Here is a 15,997-nt window from a genome sequence, read left to right as displayed (position 1 = left end):
AATTGAAAAATATTCTTCATGTCAATCCAGCCATAGGATATCAATGTAAACAAACATTTTATTTGCAATTGCATTTTACTACAGACTTTTATAAGTTGTTATCTGTCAGGTGACTCATTTTAAGCCTAGCAGAAGCAAATTTAGCTGATTTTTTAATAGATATCTGGCTTACACGTAATAACATTAGTAAGCTGGTAAATGTAACAGTTACGTTTACGTTTTGTGCGTTTTACAACACTGAAATGCCTGCAATTCACGAAACTATTTACATAGTAGATCTACAGAAGTGCGCTTCCTGGATTGTAAGTCCAGGAAGTGCCGGAACGAATTAATTCGAATTGCGCTAATATTTATAAACAGATCGCCCAGTGCTATTTTTCTAGTCATTACTCTATTTAAAGATGCCAGAATCCTAGATCTTCATTTAATCGTTGGTTTTCATTCCCATGTCGAATTTTTACTCGATATTCTACACTTATACAAGTTGGTCCCCCGGAAACAAAACTATATTCAAGGGGCACACATTAAGAACACTTTATCCGGGGATGAGTCAAGGAAGAAGCAGTTTGGAAAGTCGAGTTGTCTTGAAAAGGTATTTCGACTCTCGTTATAGTGATGCTCAAATTGACTAACTTTTTTGGGAAATGTGATAAAATAGATTTAAACAAATAGGATTAAATTACAAATTAATAAACTAGTCGGTAGTTACTGTTGATTGTAAAGTGTTCAAGTAAAGTGTATTTGTATCTTATCAGAGGTGTAGAAAGGCGATTGTATAAGGTCAACACAGTTATTGCACTGAGTGATTGAAATATTATACACCGAATGAACTTCAGAAATTCGCTAAATAAAAGTCCATAACTTAGGCAAATGCAAAAAGATGAATTTTACATAGTGTACTCTGTAAAGGACAGAGAAACTCGTACTGCACGTTTGTTTAATGAACGACCTCCGAACAAACATGTTGGCAAGGAGTTGCAAAGTTCCAACTGACTGAATCAGCTCTCAAGAAAAAATGCCATTCTGAACATGAATTTCCACTTAGAAATAAGTCTTCCGAAATTGAAATCTTAAAGCAAATAGCGGTGGACCCAATTTTGAACGTGAATAAATTATATACTATTAGCAAGATCGCTAGATCAACTATTCAAATGAGAGTCATCCATACAAGCTTCATGTAGTACACCAATTGAATGAAGATGATTTTGTCGTCTGAAAAACCCACAGATGTTTCAAAATAGATTTGTTTTGGAAAAACTTGTATATATTGCTGTATGGCAGCGGGTGATTAACAATTTGAGCATCTTTTCAAAGGAAATAAATTTTTATTACTTAATGTGTTATTATTCGTTTCTTTTTATTTGCAATTTTAACAAAACATTCCACTTGTAGCCAATTTGATCACATTGAAAAATGTTGAATCATAGTTAATCGATTTGCATCATTTTAACACGAATCGAGGACCTTTCCAACAATATAAGTACTACTTGACCCCATGATATTAAAACTAACCGAACCCAATTTCTATGGTGTTGTATGGTGTCTATGTGCTCTTCTATAATGTGTCCCCCTTGAGGATAAAGTTTACCAGTCCGAGCATTTTTTGCAAGATTCAAAATATCCAAAAATACCGCTGTTTTGTTTTCTATGGACTACCCTGTATATATTTTATTACTTTATATACAAACAGTAAATACAAAAAGGAGTTGACTTGATGAGCAAGGACTACAATGTGAACAAATATACACCAGGGGATTAATGCAGTTGAAATTGAGTGATATTTGTGTGACCATTTCAAATTCTCTTGAAATCTATACCGAGGTCTATCAAGCAAACATTTTCGATATCGCGACCGTTCTTTTATTATGATCTTTCATGCCAACATTACTGCTTTAAGTGAAAGCACTTGAATATCGTTAAGAGTTCAAAGTGCAGTGAATTTATTCGCATTGCTGAATCACTAAGTAATTCTTAAGTCCCCAAAGCGATTTATCATGGTGTTATGTGACAAATATATTTTTCTGTCAGTTTTTTTGCAGAAAATATAAAAATCAGACTTGTAAAAGTTTTTTTCTCGAACAAAGTAATCTGGATGGGATTTATAAATCAACAACATTATTTTGAAATTCCGCGATGTAAATAAATATATTATGTAATATCATTTTTAAAATACATCTTTTATTTAACTGTTTTCGTGAAATCCATTAAATGAAATTACCATTCGTGCGGTAAAATCACAATTTCATATGCTTGATGCATTGATGTAACACTTTTAACGATCTATTTTCAATTACTTAGCTCTTGAGTGTATTTACAAATAAGATCAGCTTTTAATGGAAATATTCATAGTATTTCATGTATTAGTTGATAGTGATTGATAAAAGGTCAGCAAAATAATTAATTGAACATTTACAAGGTGTTGTAAAGTAATATGAAGATTTTTCAAGTATGGCATATTGAAAACATACTGCATAATTTATTGTTATCTTAAAAATACCAGTCGCGACTTAATTACATCATATTTTAAAAACAATTTAATTTCTAGTAAAGGGACTGTCTATAGAATGAACAGAAACCGAGATTCACAAGAGATTTACTTAAGTAAACACATATTTGATTGAAAATCCTGCAGTAAATGTTTTTACTTAGACTTACGACTGGTGCTCCAATTATTAATTTTATTGCTTTAGTACATAAATGAAACAAATGAATGAAAATCATAAGCTAAGTGTGAGAAGCTTTTCGAAATGGAGGACAGTCAAATTGATGGAATTTTAAGAAATAAAAGTTGATAATAGAATCTAGAAACATAAGAAAAAATTCTAAAACTGGTTAATTTATCAAATAGTGCTTGTTTGTTTTTTGTGTGCTTTTGTAACTGCTTTCCATGTATAAGTATTCTAATTTTGGAAAGTTATTAAGTTGCAGGAGCAACTGTATGCACTTTTCACAAATATTTTTGTTTTCATCAGGATAATCTTTCAGTATCCTCCATTAGAAATCAATTCGATTCGTTTATTTCAGTAATTACCGTGGTTTTTTGCTTCTCAAGTCCAGTTCGGTATTTTCATTTCAAGAATTGATGTTATTGCAAAAACAACTAACGTTAATAGTTACATAAATTATAAAAAATTACAGTCTGAAACTGTTAATGCCATTGAGTCACCTTTGACCAATCAATCACCCCGTGTTGAATTATTTTTGTGAGCAATTTATTTATTTAAAAAATTAATATAAATTTAAACGACAGAGTGAATAATATGCACGGTCCAATTTTGACCCATATTCCCAGGTTAAGCATTAATTCCCAGCAGGTTAACAATAAATATAAAGCCATTAACTACCATGTCACTGGCCGTTCATTTATGCTTTGTTTATAGAGCGTTTGAGGCTAAATGTAGAGCGTTTCTGAAACAGGTTTTAAATTTTTTACTTGATCAATATGTGTAGGTTTGGAAAAGTTGAATAGTTTCGAGATCTCGCATGTCTACCCCAATATTGATTGGAATATCGTTCTGAAATGAACTGTGAAGTTCCAGCCAATCGAATTTCGCTTTCATTTTTAATGTCCTATTGAATTTCAAGTTTGGAAACTAAATTATGAGTTTGGCATAACATAGATCCCACTGTAAATTTCCTTGTAGAATAACGTCAATTATGGTTGCTTTAAATATTCCATTGATATCGACCTGCATTCAGGCAGGTTTGTTTTTTTTTTCTTGAACAAGCAACTTTCATTTATTAATTGAACCGTAGCTGGTCAATATGTAGGTACATGGAACATTTTTTTTTCGCAGGCGGCAAGAGTCAATGTATGCTATGACCGGATTGTACTCGGAAAGTATCCCAGAGGAACACGCTGAAACATGTTCTGATGATCTTGGCACTACCAAGTGTACCACTGCTTTTTGTCATGGTACTGACACTGTTGTTAAGTGTCATAGCAGAAATCCTTCATCAGGATTTGACCCTCATAGGACTGTGCATTCGGCTGTCGGAACTATGGGCCGAACCAACGAACCACCTGTGATACTGAGAGATTTAAAGGACTGCGGCATACTTGGTTTTAGACCTTCCTGTGTACAAAGTTTGGCTAGTATAAAGGTAAATTATTAGATAAGAAAGCATAATACAGCTCGACTGATTTGAAAACTGAAGTGTCTACAATTCTAAACGGAGAATGACTAGCGACGAATAATAATAATGTTTGAAGAAGCAGTCGCTTCTGATATATGTATTGTACTTTTCAACCCTCCTCATGGTCAATGAGAACTTTCTCTGCTTTTACAGCATCTACAGTTTTAGTAACACACTTCAAAAGATCTAGAATAAGCTTTTGATACAAGTAAATCAAAACACGAAAGATTTTATTCCCAAAGCCAATTTAGTGCAACCTCCGCTTTGTCCAATTTTACTTCTGGCCCGTTTTGATTTTTTACTAAGTCCGTTTGTTATTTTTTTCAGTTTTTCGTTTTGCTGCTGTCTTTCCTGGTCACTCTGCAACAAGCGCTAAGTTCTGGATATATCAATTCTGTGATAACAACAATTGAAAAACGTTTTGAGATACCTTCAAGCCTTTCGGGGCTTGTGGCATCTTCTTATGAAATTGGAAATGTGATAACAGTGATATTTGTAAGTTACTTGGGAAGCCGCCGGCATATACCAGTATGGATCGGTGTTGGAGCGGTTATAATGGGGATAGGTTCTCTTATATTTATGGTTCCGCACTTTATAGCGGATGAAAATATTGAAGTGACTGAAGTGAATAACAGTGAAGATAATATGTGTCGCGTAGTGACTGTTCATGAACAGGATATGGGACTGGGACGGTTATCTTCAAGTTTATCTTCACCACCTTTAGCGCCTAATAATATTCGTGGAGACAACTGCATTCAGGGATCTCCTTCAACGACTGGACCCGTATTACTATTCGTTTTAGCCCAACTTCTCTTAGGCTGTGGAGGGTCTCCCCTCTTCACCCTAGGGACCACTTACATTGATGACCATGTTAGATCTGAAAGTTCTTCTATTTATATTGGTGAGTCCTTATCGCAATTACTCCAACTTTAATGCTAAATTAAACGTTTAGCAAATACTTTCTGAAAATGTTCTAATTGCAATTTTCATTAAGAGCCTCGAAACTGCGAATTATTTTTTCCAGTCAGATATTGATTTGATTTCCATATTTCATTCGGATATTGTACATCCAAATAGAATGGATGGACTTTTCTCACCATCATAAATTACTTATCGTATTTCCTATATGTACAGGGTGTTTCCTCATAAGTTGACACCCCTCCTAGATCGTTTATTTCAAAACAATTGTGAAAGTGACCAACACAAAAGTTGTTTAATTTTACTCACATTTTTTAAACCTGAATTTCAAATAAAAATATAAAACACATAAATGTTAATTTTACATAGTCCTTTTTTTAAATGAAACAGCCTATATATTTTTAGACACGTCGATGGGATGTTTTTTCCTAATTTCAGAAATATATATATTGCCTATATTTGTGTTAACGGTTTTTTTGTATTATGTTTTCAAAATTTTAAATAGCAACAAACTAAAGTAACCTGAAATGACACAAAACTATAGAGAGAATATAACGGAGTTTATTGCTACTATAAATGTGAAAACAAATAAAAAAGAGAAAAACAAAATCATTAAAATCACTGATTTTGTATATAACCTTCGTTTGACTCTAGACATGCTCTACAATCTACTCGAATTATATAGATAAAATTTTTAATATATTAGTTTTGATTAATATTAATATCGTTAATTGCATCCACTATTTTAAGACGTCTAACTAAAGTATCATACACCATATTCTTTAAATAACCTCATAGAAAAGAATCAAAAGGCGTTAGGTAGGGGCTATTTGGAGGCCATTGGATAGGACCCGCTGGCTGGTCCAATTAAGACATTTTCATTTAAAAAAAAGTGCTACCGCGCGGACGTTATGGGGTGGAGATAGCGCCTTATCAAATTTTAAGGCTACTTTGTTGCTATTTCAATTTTTTTTAAATAATACAGAAAATACGGCTAATACAAATATAGGGAATATGTATATTTCGGAAATCGGGAAAAGAAATCCACTCGACCTATATAGGGTGTTTCAATAAAAAAAAAAGACTACGTCAAATGTCCATGGTTTATATTTTTATTTTAAATTCAGATTTAAAAAATTTGAGTAAAATTAAACAACTTTTGTGTTGGTCACTTTCACAATTTTTCTGAAATAAACGTTTTAGTTAGGTAATCATTTTTGCATTTGATTATCGTTTCAAGAGTTTTTCTAAGGTACTGCTTTTCCAAAGAAATTCAGGAGAATCATTAGTTTATAAAGATTTTGAAATGGGAGCTAAAATGTCCTCTGTTTTGAGTCGATTCAGATTTAAGACCTTTGAAAACACCGCGGCCGTTGTAGGAAGTGAAAGGGCGTTAATTAAACTGTATTTTCGAGTAATTTTTTTTTAATCGCCTTATTTTAAGTGCCGCTGAAACACGTTACATCCCCGAAACTGTTGAAACTATAGAAACAGTCGTAATGATCTTTTACCTATCAGCTGTCGCTGATTTTATTGAAGAGATCCGAACGTGAAATGGCTTATATCTGATAACTATTTCTAGACTCAGACGCCAAGCAACATTCCTGACTAATATTTGATAAATTTTGAAACATACATCAGTTACATCTCGGAAGCGGTAAAAACATCGGGATAATTGCAAACAGCGTGTTGATAGAGCGGCCCAAGAGCTGTAATTTCCTAATAACGCCTTCTCAGTAATTCTTCATAGTTTTAAAGTTGCAAAAAAGCGGAAATGCAAAATTTTTAGAGCATATTGAAATTTAATAACTCATCTTTCGGCAACGGTTCAAAATGTATTTTGAATTTACGTCAGTTTAAATGAGTTTATATGTTTTCTTGCAGGTTGCATGTACAGCATGGCAGCGTTTGGTCCAGTTCTTGGTTTTCTACTGGGCGCATATTTGCTCTCCTTCCACATGGATTCATTTTCGAAAATAATTTCAATTAATGCTGGAGACAGCAAATGGGTTGGCATGTGGTGGGGAGGGTTTTTACTCTGCGGATTTCTGCTGGTAATAGTGGCCGTTCCATTTTTCTCATTTCCCAAAGTGCTTACTCATGAGAAAGAGAAGATCCGTCTGATGGAAAAAGAGGCGGCGGCAAATGGAGCCGGTACTAGTGCAGCTAATAAAGATAAAGACAAACAAGTTAATACAAATACCATGGACGACAATGCCTACGGAAAAGATATTAAAGGTAATTTTAAAGTTTAGAGAAATTAGTGTTTATTTTGAGCTATACGTTTTTCGCCTAGATATTCCTAGATCTATGTGGAGATTGGCGTCGAATCCCGTTTACATGGTGACCTGCTTAGGCGCATGTATGGAGCTGATAATAGTTTCGGGATTCGTTGTTTTCCTTCCTAAGTATCTTGAGACACAATTCAGTTTAGGAAAAAGTCAAGCAAGTGTATTCACTGGTAAGTGTGCATTTTTAGCTTGAAAACCGAAGTGATATAAAAACGATTTTCAGGCTCCATCGCTATACCTGGAGCTTGCATTGGTATCTTCATGGGCGGTTTGATACTGAAAAAAATGGAACTGCGTCCAAAAGGGGCCGTTCAGTTCGTCTTAATATCCAACACAATTTGCCTATTCTGCTATGGCCTACTTTTCTTTCTCGGGTGCGATAACTTGAAGATGGCGGGGACTACAATTCCATATTTCAACAGTACGCAACCTTTTCAAGTCAATTTGACTGCTTCGTGTAATTTTGGTTGCGAATGTAGCATGAATGATGTCGAACCTGTTTGTGGAAACAATGGGCTGACTTATTTTAGTCCCTGTCATGCGGGATGTACATCGATTTTGAGCTCCAATTACACCAACTGTGCCTGTAGGTTCACGTTTATTTCAATAATGCAATTCTTCGTGTTATACTGTCGATGTTTTTCAGGTATTCATGGAAATATGAGCTTGAAAAATGGATCTTCCATAAATTACGCTTCTCCGTTAGAGAATGATTTCTCGGAGGTGACCATTGTGCCTGTAGCTACGGCAGGACCATGTAATTCACAATGTCATACCATATATCCATTTTTAATATTACTATTTTTTATGACATTTATCGTGGCAATCACGCAGATGCCTTTATTGATGATAGTATTAAGGTAATACAAATTTAATTCTTAAATTTACAAAATGTTCATTGTCGTCTTCATTACAGATCTGTTAGTGAAGAAGAAAGATCATTTGCTTTAGGTATGCAGTTTGTGATATTCAGGTTGTTTGGGTATATTCCAGCTCCCATTCTTTTCGGAAACCTTATCGACTCCACTTGCCTGCTTTGGAAGAGCACTTGCGGCTCAAAAGGAGGTTTGTTACTCCTATATATTGAATTTTTTTTTTTAATAAATACTAGATATATATATATGTATATGATCTAACTTGGATAAGGATGAAAACTGGCGTTAATATGGGTAAACATATTTTTAAAAACGTGTTTCAATTAGTAAATTAGTTTAATTAATTTAACTCATCTGAACATATTTAGTTCATTGGTTTTTTTTTTAATTTTCATTTTTCAATTACGGATGTCCAGGGAAAGTATGGAAGTACACAAAATTTTAGATATTGAAAATCTTCACTTACATGTCAACATGTACATTCATCACTATCAGAGTCTTCAGAAATTGATCGTTCGTCATTAACATTATTCGTCAAAATGCCATCTTTAACCCTTAAACTGCTCCAGACGTATATATACGCCGAAGTTTTAACTGCTTTAGACGTATATTTACGCAAGCAATTTTAGTCACATTATTGAACTTTTTTCAGATTATGTGTCCTCATTAAGGACTTACAATACCTAAAAAAGTTTATTTAGAGACAATTTGCAGCTTCAAATTTTTTTATACGTTCAATGCTCAAGACGTATTTATACGCGCTTCGAGAATTTAAACTTATGATCCGTATTGCTCATTCTAGCACGAGTTATTTTTTCGCCTTACCTGCAGGTGGTTGCGTCGCGTAGTTTATGTCAATGCGATCCTTTTTACCGTAAAATAAGGCTAAATACTTTCCGCTGCACTAGACGTACTTATACGCAACAACATATTGCTGCTCCAGACGTAGATATACGCTGGCTCTTATTTGAGCCGCACGCAGTTGACGAATTCGAAGTTGCTGTTAGTAGTGAAAGGGTTAAACAGTCAATATACCGGCGATGCATCGACACTGTCTGCTAAAAAGAGCTTGTTTCATAGAATGGAAATAAATCTAAATAAGACACCCAAGAATATGGCCTAGGCCTGGGTAATACTTTGTCTTTAGACAGTTGTATGGCGCTCTGTGTGTACCTCGCCTCCTACGACGCATCACCTTGAACAACACTTAACATTAAATTGCATTCAAGGTGGCAGACTTCGGATTGCACTTCGTAAGGCCACGTGCAGTTACCATATGGTTTCCGACCCTCTCGGCAGGGAAACGAAAAATTTTGGAAAAGTGGCGATTTATTTCTCAACAGTCGTTTACTTACCTCCTTTTAATTCGATACACTTGACCCAGCGATGCTCCAACTTCATAACCCGTCTGAAAAATAATTTTTGTCGAGGTCTGCAAAGTAGGCCTCCGTGGTGACAATGACCTCCTTCGACCGATTCGACTGAAATTTCTGCCCGGCGAATGAATTTCAAGTTTGGAAACAAAAATAAGTCACACGGGGCCAAATCTGGAGAATATAGTGGATGAGGCACCAGACCGTAGCCCAATTGACCCTTGCGACGGCGGAGGTGTGAGCCGGTGCGTTGTCATGGTAGAAGAGCACCTTTTACTTCGCCAAATCGGGCCATTTTTTCTGCAATTATCAAACCGCAAAATCTGCGACATCAAAAACCGACATGCGGCCACGTTGAAACTCCTTAAATCAATTTTGGACAGTCGCAATCGAAGGAGTAGATTCACGGTACTATCCAAGGACTCTATGTTTCGCTTCGTGATTTTCCTTCCAGGCACAAGAATCAAATGACCGACCGATATTGCTTTTTTCTTTTTTTCCCATTTTTCTGAAGTCCGCAGATGCCCGTTTCCTCACAGTTTTGACAGTAGCCGTCTACGATAGTAAATTTATCTTGTGATAGTGGCGCAATTTGGCGATACTTATCAGACGGCCCTCGTATATTACGTTATAAAGCCGCACGAACGATTATGGAATTTCGAAGCTACCGAGATAGTCCCACATTTTATCGCATTTTGAAACCCTTATTACTACATGTTATATACAGTGTCATCTACTTAAGTTCGCATCATATGGGAAACTTTTTATGATTAATTTTAAGGAAAAAGTTATTCTTCTTTAAAAGTTCTGATTGTATCAAAACCTAAAACGCAACCATCAGATTTTTGTCCAGTCGTATACGAGGCATATTAGAAAATATGAATTTTGCTCAAGAATAAAGGATCTTTATTTTTGGCAATATCGAAAAATGTTATTAAGAAAAGTTGATTAGAGTTGAAAAATACGTTCAGTTATCTAATTCATTCTAAATCATAAGAGCACCTACTTATGATGAGCATCAAGTTTTATTATTTTTGTTTGTTTAAATTGGTTTCATATGGGAAACTTTTTTTTGTTAATGTTACTAATTATTAATCAATTTAAAAAGTTACTCTTCATAAAAAGTTCTGCATGTTCTAAAATTTGAAATACAATTATGTTTTTTTTTTTGTCGTATCCGAGGTTTGTCAGAAAATGTAATTTTTTTTTCATATAATTGGATGTAATTGCATAATGGAACGTAGTTTTCAGTTCTGATCAACTTTCCTTAATAACAATGTTCGATATTGTGAAAAATGAAGGTACTTTATTCCTCAGCAAAATTCACTCGTATAGGTACGACTGAAATACATTAATATCTGATTGATATATCTGATGATTTAAGGTTTTTGGACCAAGCAGAACTATCAGTACAACATATGGGATTTCGATATTTCAGCAAAGCAAAATGGCAAATTCCTGCCTTTAAATCCTGCAAAGGTCAAGAAACTAATTTAAATGGTTTTGTCACATAAAGGAGCAAAAGTCATTCGGTCATAATTTATGGCTGACTCAGCAGCTTCGAAATTTAATTACCTGTGTTAAAATCACAGATACTTATGGGACAAATAGGTTTTACAAGAAGACAACATGTTGCGACTTCATTCATTCCATTTATTAAAACAACGCAACCAGCATGTGTCATAGTCTCTCTTCAGTAAAACCAAAAAAGCACCGCTAGCGAACTTACGAAACACAGCGTCTTTTCCTGTTATAACTGTTCCCAACATATAAAAAGTGTGGCGCGCTATGTCGCTGTATCGATACGGCAAACCGTATCGGTGTCGCTAAGTGAACACCTGAAAATCCACTGTGTTACCCAGACCTAATATGACCAATTAAATCCGACTCTGAAGTACACCGCCCAATATAATTGTAATGCGGCAAAATCAAGTTTACGTTGACACAATGAGGTAAAATTGCTTGTATTTTAGAAACGCTTTCTGCAGTAAACTGATCATGCCCAGTAGTAGCTTTATGTAAAAAAAATAGTTAATTTCAGCTACGAACTACAGAGTTCTGATAATTTTTGTATCAAGACACTCAGGAATTCACCACTTGCCCAAACTGGATGGACTCGGCTACTTCATCTAAATATGAGTCTTACATAAGAATCAATTCACAGCGAGTTGCATTAAAATTCATCAATTCATCGTATCATTCCCCCGATATTTCAAAAAACAGTTTTTTTGAAGAACTTTTTCCATCAATAGCAGAAGTTCGATACTTTTTTCCTTATAAAAACTAACTCAGATCGTCTTTTTTGAGCCTAAGATTGTCGCAGTACCGTTCTGATCATGTGCTTATTAAGATTTTATTTACACAACAAAATAATTTTGTTAATTGTGGAAACTGTGAATACTGCTACTGAAATGCTACTGCTATATTTTGCTCACGAATACGAATTTCTAGTAACATGTTTTTAATTCATTTTAGGACGTTGTCTTCTATACGATATAGAGCAATTTCGCTACCGATATGTGGGCTTATGTGCGGGAATAAAAATTCTTGCATTAGGAATATTTTTAACGGATTGGTGGCTTGTACGTCGAAGAAAAATGATTGACGAAGATAAGGTCATATCTGCAAATGAAATTGTAGGATCAATAATCAGTTTAGACAAGCGTAAGTGAAAAAAGGAAATTGTTAGTATAGATTTTTAAATGAATTTGTTTTTTGTTTTCAGTATTTGCTGAAGGACTTCATAGTCGAGGTCACTCACGTTGCCATTCACGAAATCTCAGTTCTGCAACAGCACATGATTTTCCTCCACCTAACTCACCGAAAACAATGAAGTTAGTGAAAGAAGCACTGGAAGCACACGTAGCTGCTAAAGCCTCGATGGCAGCTACTGAATACAAAAATGAGTTTTCTGAGAACGAAACTGATCCTGGTCTTAAACGACGCCACATTTAGTGCAATCAATCTATAATTTATTCCTGCCTATTTGAGTTACTTAAAGTTTTAGTTGCTCTAATTTAGTTTAGAGTTTATGTATCTTAGCAATCACTAGAACATTTTTTCAGTGACAGGTTCCTCTTGGTGTACAAACGCGAACTGGTATTTTACCAATTTTTGTCAATAAAACACTAATTAAATTTAAGGAGTATTAACGTGGAACAAATTCTAAATGCGCTAACAAATAAGAAACTGTCTATATTTAATGTATGCACACTCAGGGATCTGTCCTTGTAAATGTAAGTACATGAATTTTCTCAATAGATTTAAACTTGATGTTGAATTTATTACACATCAGCGTTGTTTCGATATACGCCACTTGGTCGCTCAATTATTAAAAATATTTAAAAACAATATAATTATTGCTAACGTAAGGAATCCAAAGTTTGTACAATAATTGGAACAATATATATTTTTTACTAAACACTAATTGGATAATTAGGTAAATTGTTAGCAAAATATATGGAATAATGGTAATCTCTTTTAAAATACTTGGCTGATCTTACGAATTATGTCCCGAATGGCAATATTTCCACAAACCACATATCTTCCAAAAAAATTGTTACTAATTATCGCGTAATTTCTCACAAGCTTCTAAATTTTACACTCAATAGCTTTAGCAGATGTTTCCTAATACTAAAACTTAATTTTTAATTTAGATCTATACCTAGTAATACATTTAGTTCATTGCCATCTATAGTAAGTTGACTGCATTTAAAAGATTTTAAAGTAATTTAAATTTTAGTGTAGCTCACTTACATCTTATAAACGATTAAGTTTGACTGTTGACTTCCTCACACACCCGTATATTTTACGCACATGTCAATTATGTTTGAAAAGACTGTACTCTGCATATCACATATGCCACACTTTTGGCATTCTCAAAACGATCTTGAATACTTAATAAAAAATATAGTTTTATTGTTGCTATATAAATGCATCAAATTTAGTTAGTATAGCTTGCATAGTTTCAGCGCATATGCTATAAGTAGCAAGTCAACAGTTTCGTCTTCAAATAGAATTGTAATGTGTCCATAGCTATTGTTGGAACACGTTTTTACTTCACCGATTCACCGTGATCATTAATCAGATGATAATAAATTTTCTCATTACTTTATTCTTCAGTACAGTTTGTCGAAAGTGATCTCCCCATGATTTTAAGGTACTTACGCCTATTATTAAGGGTTTAACACAACATTAATGGAGCTTATCAAAGTGTGTTCTAACTGAATGCAAACGGAGTAAGTAACATTTTGATTCGTGGAAACATTTGCCTTTGAAATTGTAAGACATTTCATTAAAGTTAAAATCATTTTTTTGAAGAATAATTGCTGTAAGAAGAAATCGTGCTCAAAAATATTCAATAACTAATTAACTTCATGCTTTCAGAATTTGAAAAGTTTATTTGGACAGGGGTGTTAGACAAATTGTTGTGATTAATCACAAGGTATTTGATTTTTATCGAACTGGAAGTGTTTCCTGTTTTCCATTTATGTGACACTTGCATTCAGCTTCATTGCATTTTTTATGTAATGTTCAGCTACATTCCATGTATTGTATCTTTATAATCAATTTGTACTTATGAGTATAAAGTCAGGTTATATATTGCGCCAGAAGTATGCAGCAAGCTGTATTCTTTTGTAAAATGAAATCACAGTTTATAGAAATTAATTATAACAAATTAATATTTTTCTGTAAACTTTGATGATTGCAAATGTTTGCATTTGATTTTATCCTTGCATTTTTGTGAATCTCATCAATTTTAGATCTGTAGTGCTTTACTTCACAAGTACTTTAAAATATATTAAAAGTCCAAATTTAATAATTTAGTACAGCTCATCTTTGATATTAACTTGATGATATTTATTTTATAATGTCGCGGAAATGCAAGGAATTTTAGCTGCTTTGAATACAATATTTTCAATTAATCGAAACTTCTCAGAAAGGACTAAGGAATGAAATTAAGCTCGAATATTGTAAATCTTAAAATTTACTCGAAAGCAATATGGCAATTAAGTGTGATCGAATGTTTGATATTATGAAAAAGAGAAAGTGTATTTAGTAGAGGTACAAATATTTATTCTTTTTTTATTTTAATATCAATGTGTTTTATTTTTGTTAATGATGATTTTGCTTAAGTTTGTAATGTGGTTTTAATAAAACACTTAGGAGTAAATTTTGTCTTTTTGCAAAAAAACAATGCGACGTTAAATCTAAACGAGATAATGGTCTTGCTTAACACATCCAGGTAGAACATTATTATTTGGAAAATATTCACCCGCTGCTTTTTTTACGTTGGAAATATATGTACAAGGTTATTGATTTAACTTTGGCCACTCCGTTTTAACATCTAATTTGAAAATTAGAGAAAAATGTTAAATACAAAAGTTGTAGATATTAACGTCTAGTTTATTTTAAGATAGCATCAATTGCTACAGGGTATCTCAAATTCAAGTGGCAGACCAAACTTGCCTTTTTTAAATGGAATACCGTCCTTTTTATTGCATATTCGAGCTCTTCTGAAAATTCTAGGCCCATTCGATGTAAATGTTCAATAGTGATTTTTAACTGTTTTTGAGTTAATTACCAATATTGATCGAACTGTAGCCACCTCGATTTTGCAGCTAATTTAAAATTTAGAACAAAACATTATCTAAAAAGTTGTAGATATTGACATCTAGTTTATTTTAAGATAATAACAATTGCTACAGGGTGTCTCAAATTCAAGTGCCTGACCAAACTCACATTTTTATAAATGGAATGCCCGAATATGTAAATGGTTATTATCTCAAAAACAGTTGATCAATATAGAAAATTTCTATCCAAGACGATTGGAATTTTGCCTATAGTTCGAATATAAACCGAAATTGTACCGCCACTTGAGTTTGAGACACCCTGTATTAATTGTTACTATCTTAAAATAAACTAAAGCCAAAGTTCAATCAATAACCCTGTACATATGAATCAGCATTACGGCTTTAGATATTAATTTAAGACAAACCAGGTTGTATGTTTGTTTCGAAACATTTATAAAGATACGTTAATTGTTTATTGATACATATACATATACAATGCAATATTAGGCCAATATAAACAAAAAATGCGAAAAAAGAAGCCACTGAAACAGAAATGAGCCAAAAACATTTCCATTTAACAGCTCGAACAGGGAAAAAGGAATCGGCAATGGTCCTGTTAAAAAGGCCACTATCCTCCTTATTTTTTGCCTGCTGAAACCTAGCAGTTCGTTTTTACGTACTGCTTGTGGAGGTCCCACCAACTGCTTTGCGGTATGGAGTCGCGGTGTCTCCTCCCAGTACTTTCTGTGTTGTTCCAAGATTCACTGCCCAACTGCCACCCTAACTTGGGCATGAGATATACCGCAAGCAGGTTCTTGGTTGGTCAGTGG

At 33.8% G+C, this 15,997-nt stretch overlaps 1 protein-coding gene across 1 annotated transcript in view; it reads left to right on the top strand.

The window, feature by feature from the left end:
* Positions 1-14,767, top strand: part of LOC109533827 (solute carrier organic anion transporter family member 5A1) — a gene marked incomplete in the record, with an annotated part of 30,482 nt that extends 15,715 nt beyond the window's left edge. Inside the window, 9 exon segments of the mRNA XM_048661592.1 lie at positions 3,798-4,104; positions 4,465-5,038; positions 6,940-7,293; positions 7,352-7,516; positions 7,570-7,932; positions 7,993-8,206; positions 8,263-8,411; positions 12,070-12,258; positions 12,320-14,767. Coding sequence (XP_048517549.1) covers positions 3,798-4,104; positions 4,465-5,038; positions 6,940-7,293; positions 7,352-7,516; positions 7,570-7,932; positions 7,993-8,206; positions 8,263-8,411; positions 12,070-12,258; positions 12,320-12,549 — 2,545 coding nt within the window.
* Positions 14,768-15,997: the final 1,230 nt, after the last annotated feature.

This window comes from Dendroctonus ponderosae, unplaced genomic scaffold, assembly GCF_020466585.1.
Source record: "Dendroctonus ponderosae isolate FM_Combo_2020 unplaced genomic scaffold, Dpon_F_20191213v2 Dpon_F_20191213_1, whole genome shotgun sequence".
NCBI classification, from domain to species: domain Eukaryota; kingdom Metazoa; phylum Arthropoda; class Insecta; order Coleoptera; family Curculionidae; genus Dendroctonus; species Dendroctonus ponderosae.
Note: the sequence above shows the minus strand (reverse complement) of the source record. Positions and strands in the feature narration are given on the sequence as shown.